The sequence below is a fragment of the Plutella xylostella genome, chromosome Z (assembly GCF_932276165.1).
Source record: "Plutella xylostella chromosome Z, ilPluXylo3.1, whole genome shotgun sequence".
NCBI lineage: Eukaryota > Metazoa > Arthropoda > Insecta > Lepidoptera > Plutellidae > Plutella > Plutella xylostella.
This window is the reverse complement of record NC_064012.1, coordinates 12048343-12063459: the sequence shown is the minus strand read 5'-3', so window position 1 is coordinate 12063459 and position 15117 is coordinate 12048343. Positions and strand designations below refer to the sequence as shown.

At 38.2% G+C, this 15117-nt stretch overlaps 2 protein-coding genes across 6 annotated transcripts in view; one reads left to right on the top strand and one right to left on the bottom strand.

The window, feature by feature from the left end:
• Positions 1-2498: 2498 nt before the first annotated feature.
• On the bottom strand, positions 2499-3509 carry LOC125491303. Its single transcript, XM_048632921.1, has one exon. The coding sequence runs from the start codon at positions 3507-3509 to the stop codon at positions 2499-2501; it is 1011 nt and encodes a 336-aa protein (XP_048488878.1).
• Positions 3510-10584: 7075 nt separating this feature from the next.
• Positions 10585-15117, top strand: part of LOC105390319 (dysferlin) — a 62648-nt gene continuing 58115 nt past the window's right edge. For 3 of the 5 annotated variants that reach the window (XM_048633021.1, XM_048633018.1, XM_048633020.1), the window contains exons 1-3: positions 10663-10858; positions 11497-11637; positions 14438-14585. In XM_048633021.1, the coding sequence (XP_048488978.1) occupies positions 10754-10858; positions 11497-11637; positions 14438-14585 (394 nt within the window). In that variant the 5' untranslated portion in view covers positions 10663-10753. Of the gene's footprint in view, positions 10859-11496; positions 11638-14437; positions 14586-15117 lie in introns of all 5 variants that reach the window. The other 2 variants (XM_048633022.1, XM_048633019.1) reach the window with 2 other exon arrangements.

Below are 15117 nucleotides of genomic sequence, written 5' to 3'. Positions count from 1 at the left end.
TTGCATTTTGGAAGGCTAAGATGTAGTTTATTATTATTGCAGTATTCTGTAAGTCGATCGAGATCTTCTTGGAATAGTAGGCAATCATTTTGTGAATTTATGCTTTTAAATGCTTTTAAGTCGTCAGCGTAGAGTAAAAATTTTGAGTTTCTAAAACAAGTGTTAATATCGTTAATGAAAAGAATAAAGAGTAGAGGCCCCAGTATAGACCCCTGAGGGACACCGGAGGTTACTCGGATAGTATTGGACTGATGACCGCAGATAACTACTGTTTGAGTTCTGTTAGAAATATAGGATACCATCCACCTAAGTAAATTACCCCGAATGCCGTTGAACGCAATTTTATGTAGGAGCAGCTCGTGGTCAACTTTGTCGAAGGCCTTCTGAAAGTCAGTGTAGACTGCATCCGTTTGGGTTCTGTCATCGAGATTTTGAAATACGAAATTTGTGAAGACCATGAGGTTTGTAGTGGTTGATCTATTTTTTGTGAAACCGTGTTGCTCAGGCAAAATTATTCTATGGAGCGAAGGGTAAATTTCATCATGCACTAATCTCTCGAAGACCTTCGACAAAGCTGGTAGCAACGAGATAGGACGGTATTTTTCTACGTTGTTTTTAGGCCCACTTTTGTGTACGGGAATTATGTTGGCGTGTTTCCACGCTGTAGGAAATGTTCCTTCCGACATACATTTATTGAAAATTAATGAAAGGGGTTTGTATATATCCTTAGCGGTGTTCTTAAGAAAAACAGGAGGAATTCCATCAGAGCCGGGGCCTTTGGTGGGGTCAACTGAGGACAGTGCCCTACATATTTTATGGGAACTGATGTGTATATCACTGATAAATAAATCGTGAGGGGCGTAGTCAGGTACCGGAATAAAATTATCACCCAATAGCGTGGACGGTTCATAGACGGAGTGGAAGAAATCGGAAAATAGGTTACAAATATTTGTGGGATCATTAGCGGTAGTGTTTTTATAGCACATAGAGGAGGGAATTCCCGGTTTTTTTTTGCGATTATTTATATATGTCCAAAAATATTTACTGTTATTGAATACATTATCTTCGACCGATTCTATATATTTTGAGTAACATTTACGGGCCTCAGATTTAAAACGTGATCTATAAAGTGAGAATATTTCATAATCAAATAAATTATTGTATTTTTTCCATTTTACCCATGCCTTTTTTTTGTTATTAAAAATGTGGATTAAGGCTGGAGAAAACCAAAATGGGTAATTGGAGTTTTTGGGTGAAGACATAGGACAGTGCTGTATTATAATGCTATGAATTTTATTGTAAAAAGCTGTGAGGGCTGCGTCTGCTTTTAGTGGTGACAAAATATCATCCCAGTTTGTGTTGGTAATATCGCGATTAATAAGGTCATAGTTTGCTTTGTGAAAATTTAGTTTAGATATCAATTTTCGTTTCAGAGGCGTGTAGGAAGTCTTAAAAGTTACGGTGGCGGAGAGTGGAGGGTGTAGTTTATCTGGTGGGCAGAGATGATTTTGTGAGCCTGTCAGGGAACATTCCTTGTTAGTGATAAGTACGTCTAAAATGTTGTCGTTACAATTTTTACAGTCGTTAAATTGGTATGCGTTGAAAAAATTCATGAAATCGGCAATATACTGCGAGACTCGGCCGGTGCGCGAACATGATAGTGCAGAATTTTCAGTGTTAGAACGCGCCCATTGAATAGCTGGCAAGTTGTAGTCACCTACAATTATGAACCCATCCACATCTGGTTTATCAACCAGTTTGTGCATAGCTTCGAGGTGGGTCATGTATAGAGAGTCATTAGAGTTAGGTGGAATATAGGAGGCTATTATTAAATTTTTTCTACCCAACGAGGGACCAGGTATCTCTACTACAACGTGCTCTATGTGAGGTGATACAGACAAATATGGGTGATGTAATACAGCTTTCAGTTCCTTAAGAACAGCGATCCATACGCCACCACCGTCCTTTTTATTCGTTTTTATGCGATCGCGATCACACCTAAATACCGAGTATCTATCATCGATAAATTCACTGTCATTAATTTCTGGAGTTAGCCACGATTCTGTGATTATTATGACGTCGTAATTATTGGACAAAATATTGAAATAGATAGTGTTCAGTTTAGTGCGAGTACCTCTACAGTTCTGGTAAAATATTGTTATTTTTTCGTTATGTGACATTTAGTTGAACAATATAAATGATAATATTTAGTAACTGGATTGAAAATGTGACTATAAATAATGATATATTGATGGCGAGCATTACTTGGAATCCGTACGCTATAGGTATGTGCATAATGTACTATATTTATAAAATGTGAGCGATTTCTTATTGATTGAATGGAGTAAAAGATGCAATTACATTTTATTGTTTCGTTTATGACTACGTCTGATATCTGTTTACTTTTATAACATGCATTTGAAGAATAATTCAGGTTTTCAAAACATAAAGTGTATAGAAGAGAGAATATAATATCTAAACATATAGAGAAAAATTTACTAATTATTTGTAACCACGGGACGCGGTTTGATTTTATCCAGATCCTTTGCGCATCTGATGGCGAATATGGGCGAGGTCTCTGTTTCTCGGACGAGGACGGTTGCGTTTTTGACCCATACAAATTTATAGTTATGTCCTCTCGCCGCCTCGCGTGCCTCTCGAAACAATTGTTTATTTTTGAGTGTAAGGTGTTCGTTAACGAAGACCTTTTGCGCATTGCCCGATACACCCAACTTGGCTGAAGTAAGCTCCTTGCACCCGCGCGCCGCGGTCAGTACGTTGTCGCGGAGTATGCGGGACTGGAACTTCACGATTATGTTTTTGGGCTTTGAGCTCTGGCTGAGTGCATGCGGCACACGGTGCACAGCGACAATCTCGCGTGGCGGTATATTCATGTTGATGGCAGCACCAAAGCTATCAAGGAGTGTAAGGAGGTTCTCGCCACGCTTCTCCGGAACGTTTAGGATCTCGATATTGCATTGTCTAGCTTGTTGTTCCAAGCTATCAATTTTAGCTTCCAAAGATAAAGTATTTTCTGATGAGACAGATTTTTCGTTCAGCTGTTTTTTTAAGTGTTGTAAATTCTGTTCAATGTCGTCATATTGTTTTGATACAAAAGAAGCAGTGTCTTGGATGGTCGCAAGTTCGGATTCAATATGTTTGTTTTTATTTTCGGTGATACTCAATCTATTTTTGCAGCTGTTTTGCTCCGATCGTAGAATACCGATGTCTTTCTTGATATCAGTAGTGTCGGATACAACTTGGTCTAGATCGGTTTGTATCTTGTTTATTGTGCAGCTTATTTTAGAGAGGTTACCATCTAGATCGGCTTTCCAGTCCTGAAGCGTTTTCTTCATTTCAATGGAAAACGAACGGAAAGCATCTGAGAGATCGCATTCAGGTTGTTTTCTCTTTCTATTCGCGGAACCGCATCTATCCGGGTCGCTTGAAATGTCTGGGTTTGAGTGGTGAAGCTGACCAGGCGGCGATCGTTGCAGCTTGAAAGACATTCTGCGGTGTAGGAGTAGCGCACGAGCAGTGATGGGCGAATCTACAGATGCCTAATTTTGCAATGTGCCGCACTGATCCAACAGTCCAGTTGGTTAAGGCGTCAGTCTCCAAGCCCGCCGAGAAACTCCGAGTGCAGGTTCGATCCTCAGGTTCGGCCTCTCAGCTTTTGTGATTTATTTATTAGTAATAAATGTCTATTACCACAAATCTCGCAGTGACGTCACGTCGGGTGAGCAGGAAGGGTATACCCGCTCCAAGATGGCGCCGACCAGCAATGGAAGTATCCACAAGATAGTAAGAGAGGTACCGAGTTTGAGTAGATTCAATTAATTTAAATATTTAAAATAAATTAAACTTAAGAAATCAAGGCGACTGGGAGCGACAGAAAACACGACCGCACTTCGAGAAGTCGAACACGTACCATGTACGGTCATGTGCAGAGAAACCTGACCCCCCTCTCATAGTAACAATGCTTCTGAGAGGGGTCAGATTTATCTGCCTTATAATTATTTGCACCAATGATTTCTGTAGACGTGCTCTTACGGCTAAGGAAAACATCGAAAGGAAACCTGCACATCGAGTCAACTAGAATTGTATTCTAAGTGCATTGTACTCATTCAAAAACGGCATACGTTTCGATTATTACGTGAGTACAATTAAGGTACAGCGAAAAGCCAGTGGCCCGCTTGCGGGTCACCTCTGACTATACCCCTTAGGGCTTAGGGGATTAGCGTCGTGAGTATAATATACTATAATGTACTACATAACACGACACTTATGTATGTATCTAATCTAAAGGTATTCCTAAGTTTAAAAAACAATATTTTGTCACCGATCCGACCGTCTGATGTTTGAAATAGGACGATGTTTCTGGAGGTTTTGGTTAGTTTATAATAAGAACATGATACAAGTTGGTACTTACATAGTTTTGAAATTGTATGAATAAGTGGCAGATACGACTACGCTTATGTTGCAAAATTTCGTGACCATTATTTTCTTAGTGTCTTTTATAAATAAAACGAAAGAAATTTTACCAAACCCATAATCTTACTCCTTGGTGGCCTTCTGAACATAACTGCACTGAATTCATTAAGAAATTAAAAAAAAAAAAAAAAACACGCACTCACGCCTTGTACTAATGTACTCCCTTGCGGGGTAGGCAGAGGTGCATTGCTGCACCCACTTTTCGCCAGAGTGTTATGTTGGTCCCAATGTAATAGGGGGCGGGCCTATTGCCATTTTACGGGCACATCCAAGACCCGAGAACAAGTATCTGTGTTTAAACAAATATCTGCCCCAGCCGGGAATCGAACCCGGGACCATCGGCTCAGTAGTCAGGGTCACTAACCACTACGCCATTCGGTCGTCATTAAGAAATTAGACAACAAAAACAGGCCTTTTGTAACAAAAATCTTATGATGATGTCCTCTTCGTCGTATCCGACAACAGCGACTCTTGCTACACTCTGTTAGTAGGTATTATAAAACAGATGAGGCTTTTTGTCTACTTTATAAGTATGTAGTTGTAGTGGGACTCGACTCCTTAGGCTATGGTTAGGAATAAGTACCTACATGATATATGTATTACACGTATGTTATTTACCAAATATATGTAAAATCAGAAATTTTAGTTGATTAGGTATGTAAGTGTAAGTTTAAGTTGTAGCTACTTAGGCTTTGCACATTATCAATTTGTACTAGATAAATGTAACTTTCGGGGTTTACCTACACGGGTGCCTAAAGCCGCACGATTTTGGCCGCACAGCTAAAATCGACTGTGTCAAATAGTGTCAATCCCAATTTAAAAGTCTGAAGACAAAAAAATCAAGGTAATGACGTTCAGAAACGTCTGAAACTGATATGGAATAAAAGCCATACAGGTTTATATTGAACCACATCAGAAAAGTAGTCAAATAAGGTAATTCGTAAGAGAACTCAAGTAACCGATTATGAGCTCTGATGGTTATGAAGATGATGACTATGATGAGCATAAATCATTATTACCTATGCAAAAGTAGGTCACAAATATGCAAACGAATATAATTATGTATAGGTATTATGTCGCGCTCACACATAGATGAAACTTTTCTATGTCTTGTCTGTCGCGTCTTGCTTCCGGGCCCCGTGCCCCGTGCTACATGGCCAGGAAGTTATAAAGCAAAAAATTGTGGTCAAGAATTTAATATAAATCAATTACCAAACAACTTTTCACTGCAGAACACGTATTATGCTGTTCCATACATGTCATGTTAAAAAAAATTAAGTATCTATACTAAGCCGAAAGAGGGTGACTTCTGAACAACTTCTGAACAACATTAATAGTATGTCAAATGACATGATTGGCGCAAAAATATATCTTAATGAATGAAAATAAAAAAAATTAAAAAATATTCATGTACGAGTAACCTAACCTAACCAAAATTTACACACAAGTTAACTTAACAAATGTTGTTGATATAAAACAGTTTATTATTTCATTCTTCATGGAATCTATGTTGGATACAGGACAGGACTTTACGTGACCTAAGCAGGTCTAGTACCTACCTAGGTAGTATTTATTTACTAGATTCTCCAAAAGTTATTATTTGTGCTGAGACAGCGTCTATCGGTTTACTATAGGTAGAAATTTTTAAACAAGCTGTGTATTAATTCTATTTTTATTATTTTTATTTTGTTTGAATCCGTTCAAATGATACTTAAGTATTTGTTATTTTCTTAATATGCCATTTCTGTGATTTAAAATGTATAGTTATCTTTTAACTAATTTTCTTTAATTTATATTTAATATCTACAATTCATTTTGTTACGTTACCTATCTATATTGTAAAATAGCTAAGGAGATACAGAATACGAAGAAAGTAATGTTATTTTTTATTTTATGAAATAAAAAGTGATGTTATGAAGGTTTATTTAAAAAATATGAATAAATGTACTTAATCAAAGTGTATTGGCGTTCAGTTTATTTGACCTAATCCTTTGGCTTTAGCGACTATTATAGAATATTATAATTATAATTATTAATTGAGAATATACCTATATAATGAATTTATGTGTTTACTATGGAATTGCTATAGGTACCTATCATATTATTAAATCACCAAGTACCTACTTATGTAAGTCAGGGAGGACTCGGGAGGACCACTTGAAAAGCTGAATCCTATCATCATAGCTGCGTTCCAAAACATTAGCAATTTAAGATATTCTTAACGGTTTTAAACCCAAAGGGCCGACTACTGGGGGTTTGGCCGAGTTAGCGGTCTCTACCCTAGATGGTGTGTGGACTGTGAAGATATAATAGTCACACAATCTGTTGTCCTCATCTATTATTGAATTCCTGGTGGCGGCATATTACCTAATTAGATGGTATAACATAACATTCTGCTCAGATACGTCAGACAAAAATGTAACTGGGCCGTCAATAAATAGTTACACCCTATAGATCAGCCATGGATAAGCTCATTAAAATATCAATGCTGTGGTATAAATCTATACAAAATATTTTAACGAGGGCTTGGTGCGGTAGAAGATAAAACGCGCGAAATTCGGAAGCTGGTCTTGAATAACTTCAATGAATTATTAAGTAAAAAATGGATACCTATAGTCATTCTAACATATTAATAATCAGCCGGACCAAACAGCTGCTACTCCCTACGTTAGAAAAGGACACATTTTCAAAACTATTAAAAATATTAAGAAGGCATTTATACTGTAAGCGAAATAATATAATTAGAATTTACTTTTTTTCGCACTTTCACATCATTCTATTTTAAAACTTCTAAAATAAATTACTTTTGAAAATAATTGTACTTGATGGCAATAACAATATTTGATAGTTTCATTACTAAAGTAGTACCTAGTACTAGTAGTTACCGTTACCCTATAGTAATACTGAGTTACTGACAAAAAAACCGGTTAAGTGCGAATTGGAATCGCGCACTGAGGGTTCCGTACAAAGATAAGCTCTCTCAAAAAACAAACTTAACTTTGCAGTTGAAATTATATTTTAAAAAGATAGATAATAAATTTTATTTTAATTTAAAAAAAATGCCATACATCGATATACATGATGGTCAATTCTGCAACTTTAAATGTAAGTTTGTAATCAAAATATTGCCTATTATAATAATATAGGCACTCTTAAACTTGTAAAGTATACTTAAGTACCTGAGATAGTTTTCCTTATGTACTACATCTGTAATTTTTTTTCATATTATTTGGACCAACCATTTAGCCAGAAGGGGGGGGGGGGGGGACACTTGAGTCTAACAAAAATTTGCACATTGAAGCTTAATATTTCATAAACAAATCACTGAATCAAATTATAAACAAACAAAAAACCCGACTGCACGCTAAAAAGATGAAAACAAGCCCCAATGTTAATGGAAAGTATCGCAGGCGGGGACCAGAAGAGGGTTCACCATTTAGCTGAATGTTACTTAGATAGGTAAATACATTGTGTGGCGGTCAAGTTGGTCCCCGCCGCATTTTTTTATTTATAACTTTTTAGTTGTTTTTATTTTATGAAATTTTATGTCAATAGTTTTAGTTTATGAACATTTTTTAATTTCAATAATTTTGGTTACTTACTTTACTTACGTACAATATGCATATATATTCATATATTTTTGTAATGTGCTAATCAAGCCCTTTCATTTGATACCCCACACGACATAGTTGGAAAAATATTATTTTTTTGATCATCACTTTATGTCCCCTAGAGGGCGCTATGTACATTTTAATGTAATGTCACATAGCCTATAACCATCGCGCAATCAATACGCTTCTAACGATACCTCATACATCAAAATCTATCAAGCCGTTTAGGCTACAGGAGGGAACAAAGAAACAGACAAACATACATACATACATACATACATTCATAATACAACACTCGAAAAACATTACCCTCCTCCTTCGGCAGTCGTCGGCAGTCGGGTAAAAATAGTTCGAGCATACCTCTAGTATGTAAATGTAGTAGTAAATTTGTATATCTATTCGAAATATCAGCTTGATATCTTTTCTCGTTTCTAAGAAAAAGGGTGGTGACAGACAGTCAGACAACAGTCGGACGGACGACAAAGTGATCCTATAAGGGTACCTTTTTTCCTTTTGAGGTACGGAAGCCTAAAAATGAACAAACAAGAGCTGTCGTGTCGTGCTGTACTATTGGCACGTTAAAAACAACGAGATAGAGTCGTGGCTCGTGCAGCAGCCTTTAAAACTTAGTTTTGCGTCATAAAGAGTGATCCCCCTGTTCGGGGTATTTACCACAGCACAGAGTTGCACCGTTATCGGTTTATAAGCAGATATTTTATCGAACGGATTTCGAGAGCTAGGTATGATATTAACCCAAATTCTGCATGTAAGTATGTAGGTTTAATACTGGTATATTTTATAGAAGAAAGACGATAAGTAGATTCTATACTATACGTCGACGCGACGTTGGAAATCAACCAAATATCGATAGTATCCATTGAAACCAGAGTCCGCGTTGTTCTATGGTATCGTAAAAGGAATAATGGATTAAAAATAAATAAAAAACCGACTTAAAAAAACATTAAACCACTATAATGTAAGGTTTACACCTCTATGTGGGAGTACAAATATACCTAAGCAGGTACGATTCTTTTTTGATGTTGGTGCGGTGATATTTTGTCTGAAGAAATAAGGAAGAAATATGGCACCGTAATCCTAATAAATTATTTCTATTCTTCCTAGAACCTCCTTTTTTCGAAGTCGGTTAAAAATAGGCGTATGTTAGTATTTTCCTCGGCTGGTACTCTGGCAGTAGTGAACCTAGGAGGTTACTATGGGAATCAAAGAGAGCGAGCTGCACTAACCACGCTTTGATTGTAAATGGTCGAAGTAACCACGAGACATAGGCTCTTTAGCTCCAATTTCACAATACTCGGTTAAATCGTATTTAACCAGGGAAAGGATGATCAATTATACGTCATCTCCACATAAAATTCTTGACAGATGTGTCAAAAGTCAACCACTAAAACCTGGTTATGCTCTAACCGGCTATGGAGAAATTGGCACTTAATCTGTGACCACGACTCTAATGCCGTTGTATTAAGGCGTACCTCAGCTCGCGTTCGTTCGTTTTTCGATTTCTATAGTAAGCCCTATATAGATCCCCCTTCTTCCGGGGAAGGACCTGTAATGCGAAACGACGAGAAAATACTTACCCCCTTAGGTTCAATTCAGACGTACCACAACCACACCACAGCCACAACCACGCCGTGTGGTCGGGCGTATATTTTGTATTGAAAATGAATAATCCGATGTGGTTGCGATGTGGTCGTATTACACAGGTGGTCGATGACAACAGCAAAATGTGGCACGTGTGAATTGGATTATTCATTTTCAATACAAAATATACGCCCGACCACACGGCGTGGTTGTGGTGTGGTTGTGGCTGTGGTGTGGTTGTGGTACGTCTGAATTGACCCTTATTCATAAAAAAGTTACAGGACGCTTAGCTATTGAACTGTTTTGTCACTCTCTGTCACTCTCTGTACAGTGCGACAAACTTATCTGTTTCGGTGAGAGCGAACTAAATTGATCCATATCTCATTACTTACTTATGAATCGTATATTGTAAGAGATTAGATGGGTTTATTAACACCGCAAGAGCGAATTTACAATACGAGCAAACTTAAAATCTTATAGAATTAAGAAATATTAGACATTTATGTGAGCTGTCACCGGAACAGATAAGTTTGTGGCAGAGAGTGACAAAACCGTTCAATAGCTAAAGCGTCCAGTAACTTTAATTGAGCTTTAATCTTATGGGAAATAAATTAATGTCTAAAACCTGAACTTATTCTGAGATATCATACCATACCAGTGTCTATGTTTCTGTCAGATTCGTAGAAGGTTTCATTAGTACTGGCTACTTTAACAAAAAAGGTTGGTTGAGTTGAAAATAAAATGTATTATTTTAAAGCTTCCCCACCGACTGCAGCACTATTACTGAAATTATGCAAACCGGCATATCGTTGTAGTATTCTACTACGCAGCTCAGTGGACAAATTAATATTCTATCGGCAGAAACAATAAGCTGCATGCCGACCGTTTTTTGCTAATTTCATTTCAGCCAATTGAGGAGGCGGGATGCCATGGGAGTGCACGAAAAAGAAAACCGGTTGACAGCGCGTCAGTCAGCCCTCAACACAGCAAACACAAGGCAATCAAACTGTCGCGACTTTGATTTATTTATAGGGATTTTACATCTTTAAATGCACAAGCGGTCTTCGCTGACCAGGAAAAGGACACAAAAAGTTATTCAATTGAAAGAGCAGGACGATTTCTTGGATCCGGAAGCGATGCCACAATACTTTCAGGTACAGTATCATAAATAATGTATCGTGTGAGCCCTGAGCGCTCGGTCCAGTCTTCAAGAACGGAGCTTCTTTTTTCCATAAAAAAAACATATGGAAAGCGGTCGATGCAGCTCACAATTATTCTGGCCATTGAAGTCTCGATGCTTGTACCTATATGGTAAAGTAATTTATAATTTAAAGGTGTAGATTTTAATTCGAAGCGAGATCCACATCGTTCAGCTGTAATTGCTTAATTTCGCCGAGTTATGAAGCTATACAAATACAGCCGAATGCTTGTAAAATGCCTTGTTTTAGTCACGTTTATAGCAGGTAGTTTACATTCAGATATTCAGACGTAATTGTGGTCAAGGATGCAATCTCGTTCATTTTCCATTAAAAGAGCTGGTAATTAAAGTCCAGCATAGGTAACAGGTAAGTAGTAACTGAACTGTCCTCGTGAATTCATCTTAATTTTAGAAAGAATTTTACTTGCCTACATTAAACATAACTTGGATTTCAGTAGTTGTGAATATTCAAGTACTCATTCAAGCAATTTGTGTTCAATTGGATGCCATATTTGGTATTGTGTAAAAATGTTGATGTAAGTACTTAGGAAATATACCGTTGCAGCACTCATTTTTCAAAATTGTTCCCAACAGATATTGGTGAAGATTTTGGAGGGTCACAAGCTGGCCTGGACTAACCCTCAAAATGCCAACTCTTACGTGCTGGTGGTGCTTGGCAAAAAACAATACAGGACTGCTCTGAAGAAGAAGACCGAGGAACCAGCCTACAAGGAGGTAGGCAATATTCCAACACCTACCGCTGAGTTGGCCAGTCGCGGCCGATCAGTCGAACTAATTGATTACAGCAACCAATTTTTGTCTAATATATAATGAATAAAAGGAGGCCTTCTCCCAGCAGTGGGACACAAACTAGGCTATACAGGGTGTTGCAAAAAGGGTATACTAAGCCGAAAGGGGGTGACTCTGGGGGTCATTCTGAACAACTTTTGTTCACGATTATATAAAATTCGCGAATAAAAAATCGTTCTCCAAAAAGTCATGTAACCAAGCAAGTTTCTATGGAAAAGAAATTATTTTTTTCGCGAATTTCGAAAACTCGTAGAACAAAGAGGTGTGTGTGTGCCAGCCCAGCGCAAGCAGCTTGATCCTAAGACTCAAACAAACATTCTATCTATACCTATGGGTTACGTATTTTTCATATCATGTGTGGATCGTAAAATTCAAAATAATGAGCCTGCGCTTCAATTTTACGATCCCTCATCTCTCTTTTTCTGACTGTACCTATAGGTACAGTATTGTGCAAATTAATGTGAACACGAGTGAATATTTGAAAAAAATACACTTATTAGTTCTAAAATTCTAATAAGTGTATTTTTTTGAAAATTTGATGATAACGGTCAATAAGTTTTTCAACAAAATTCGTCACCATGCCACGTGTCCAAGATTATGCTTAAATATTTCAAGGACAACAAGGTATCATGACTTTGGGTGGCCAGAGAACTGACCGGCACTTAATCCCATTGAAAATAAGTGGGCCATCGTGAAAGTTAGACTTCGTAAAACGGATTGCACAAGAAAAACTAAAATAATTGAGGCTGTAATCCATACAAGTTTTTTAGACCAGTAAATATCAGAAAACTGTTAAAATCATGTCGATTCTATGCCAAAAGTGTTGAAGCAGTTATAAAAGCCAAGAAGGACCCATTTCCTATTAAAATAACTAAAATTGTATAAATATATCTCTGTTTTTTTAATTTTAGATCCAATAAATGTATTTTTTTCAAATATTCACTCGTGTTCACATTAATTTGCACAATACTGTAACTTGCCAGATTGTAGCCTAATATCCACTGCCGGCTAAACCAGTGTTTTTCAACCTGTGGGTCGCGACCCCCTGGGGGGTCGCGAAGCTTCTGTAGGGGGGTCGCCAAAGGGCGAAAAAACTGGGAACTTTAGTACAAAAACAATAAATACAAATAGTACTCATACTTTAAAAATAAAAAAAATCTTAAATGAGACTGAGGCTGAGACTTTTTTTTATTAATTAAATTATCTCATGGATCTGTTTTAGTACAATAGACCACATCCACACAGTAAGGCAGATTACACAGAATACCGAAGAGCCTCTGTGTCTAGCCTTTGTGGACTATGAAAACGCCTTCAACACCATCGAGACATGGGAAATTTTGGTAGCGTTGCAGAGATTTCAAATCGAATGGCGCTATATCGAGGAGTTGAGGAGTCTGTACGATGCCGCCGGACTTGGCATATGTATAAATGGCGAGTACATGACACACCTCTCTGCTTCGCGGACGACATCGTTATTATGGCAGAATCTCTGCAGGAACTCAGCTGGATGATGGAAGTGGCCTAAATGCTCCTTCCCAACGTGTAGGCTTCGGGGTATAAATTTGGACAAGACAAAAGTCATATAGGTATAATGCTCACATCGAACTGGAGCCGATGATCGTTGGTGAGGCAACAATCGAATTTGTGCAAGATATGTCTACCTCGGGGAGACAAAAGGAAAATTCGGCTAGGCAGAAGCAACTTCGACAAGGAGGCTCCAAGGCGCATCCAACTGGGTTGGGCTGTATTCGGAAAACTTCGTCAGCACATATTCTCCTTGGCCATCGCTCAGAGCCTGAAGACTAAATATTTCAACCAGTGCGTCCTGCCAGTGATGACGTATGGTGCAGAGACGTGGGCACTGACGGTGGGGCTAGTCCACCGATTTAAAGTCGCTCTGCGTGCTATGGAGAGAGCTGTATGAGAGTATGCTTGGGGTTTCTCTGATAAATCGTATCGGAAATGAGGTTTTCCGTCAGTCAGAGGATTAAGATAACTGGCATAGCTGTCTAAATATGCAAGCTGAAGTGGCAGTGGGCTGGTCATATCTGCCGAAGAACCGATAACCGTTGGGGTAGACGAGTTCTCGAGTGGAGACCACGAGTAGGACAACGTAGCGTGGGTAGGCCTTCCTGCCTGGTTCAAAGACGACGCCCACAAGTATTTTTTTTTTTGTAAAGCCAGGTAGTTTGTCTTTTTACTTTCATTTTACCGTTGAAAACTTTCATTCAAGATATTGAAATGCTCAAAAAAGTCAGATAGAAAAGCTAATTTCGGAAAAGAAATTCCGGGTCGCAATGGCATTAGTTGTACGTACCTATGTGTATGGCCACACGTATTCTAAGTGTGTAATTCTAAAATAAGTGTTTTTAAATCCGATAAGTATGTACTACTTTGAATCCTAATTATGGAGACCATCAATACGTCGTATGGAATGAATATTGGGAATACTGTAACATACACATACATACATGATAAAAAACCGAAAGGGTCAAGGGGGTCGCGAAATATTTTTTTATACCAGGGGGGTCGCGTCATGAAAAAGGTTGAAAAACACTGGGCTAAACTAAGTTAGTTCGCATAGTTGAGCCAGTTTTTCGTACGTCCACCGCAAACTATATGCATTGTAGGTATAAAAAAACTGGCTTAACTATCCGAACTAACTTAGTTTAGCCGGCATTGGACGTTCAGCTTGTAAGTTGTGACATGAATGTTCTCATTGCAGATGTTTACTTTCGAAATGTTTGTGAACATGCGTGAGTTGGTGCGTTCGTCCGTGTGGCTCGCCGTGATGGAGCTCAGCAGCCTGTACGTGCCTCCGAGGATGGTTGGAGAAGCCACCATAGACCTCGGCACTATCTGGGCACAGACAGGTAGGCCACATGTGGAATTAGGGCCAGCCTTGGCAAGGGGGTCACTCTATGTATGACGAAAATTTCGGAGCGCTACTGGAGCGCCATCCACGACTATCTCGATACGTTAAACGTGCCGATGCCGAGTTAACCGTTCATTAGTATTTCGTCAGTATAGATAATTATAGAGTAACCCCTGAGTCGTGAGCACAAGTTTCGAACCTCCGTTAACGTTGCGTATACCTCTGTGCAGCGAGCATAGGATTCGATATTATTTTCTAATCTTCACGAAGGGTCACTTTTACCAAACGCTAAACGTAATTAAATCAAATTTTAAATACATTTTGTACTTACTGACAGACGTATGACAGGCTACCAAATACGTTTAGCGTTTGGTGAAATTCCACCTAACATATGGAAAAAACAAATGTCACTTTTGAAACTAACTTTTCCTTACATTTTGACAGTGACAGTTGACGATACGCAACGTTAACGGAGGATCGAAACTTGTGCTCACGACTCTGATCTAAATAGTCGTGAAGTAAAAACCAAA

Excerpts from the sequence above, each read along its gene's own strand:
- LOC125491303 (XM_048632921.1), bottom strand. The coding sequence starts at position 3,509 with ATGTCTTTCAAGCTGCAACGATCGCCGCCTGGTCAGCTTCACCACTCA.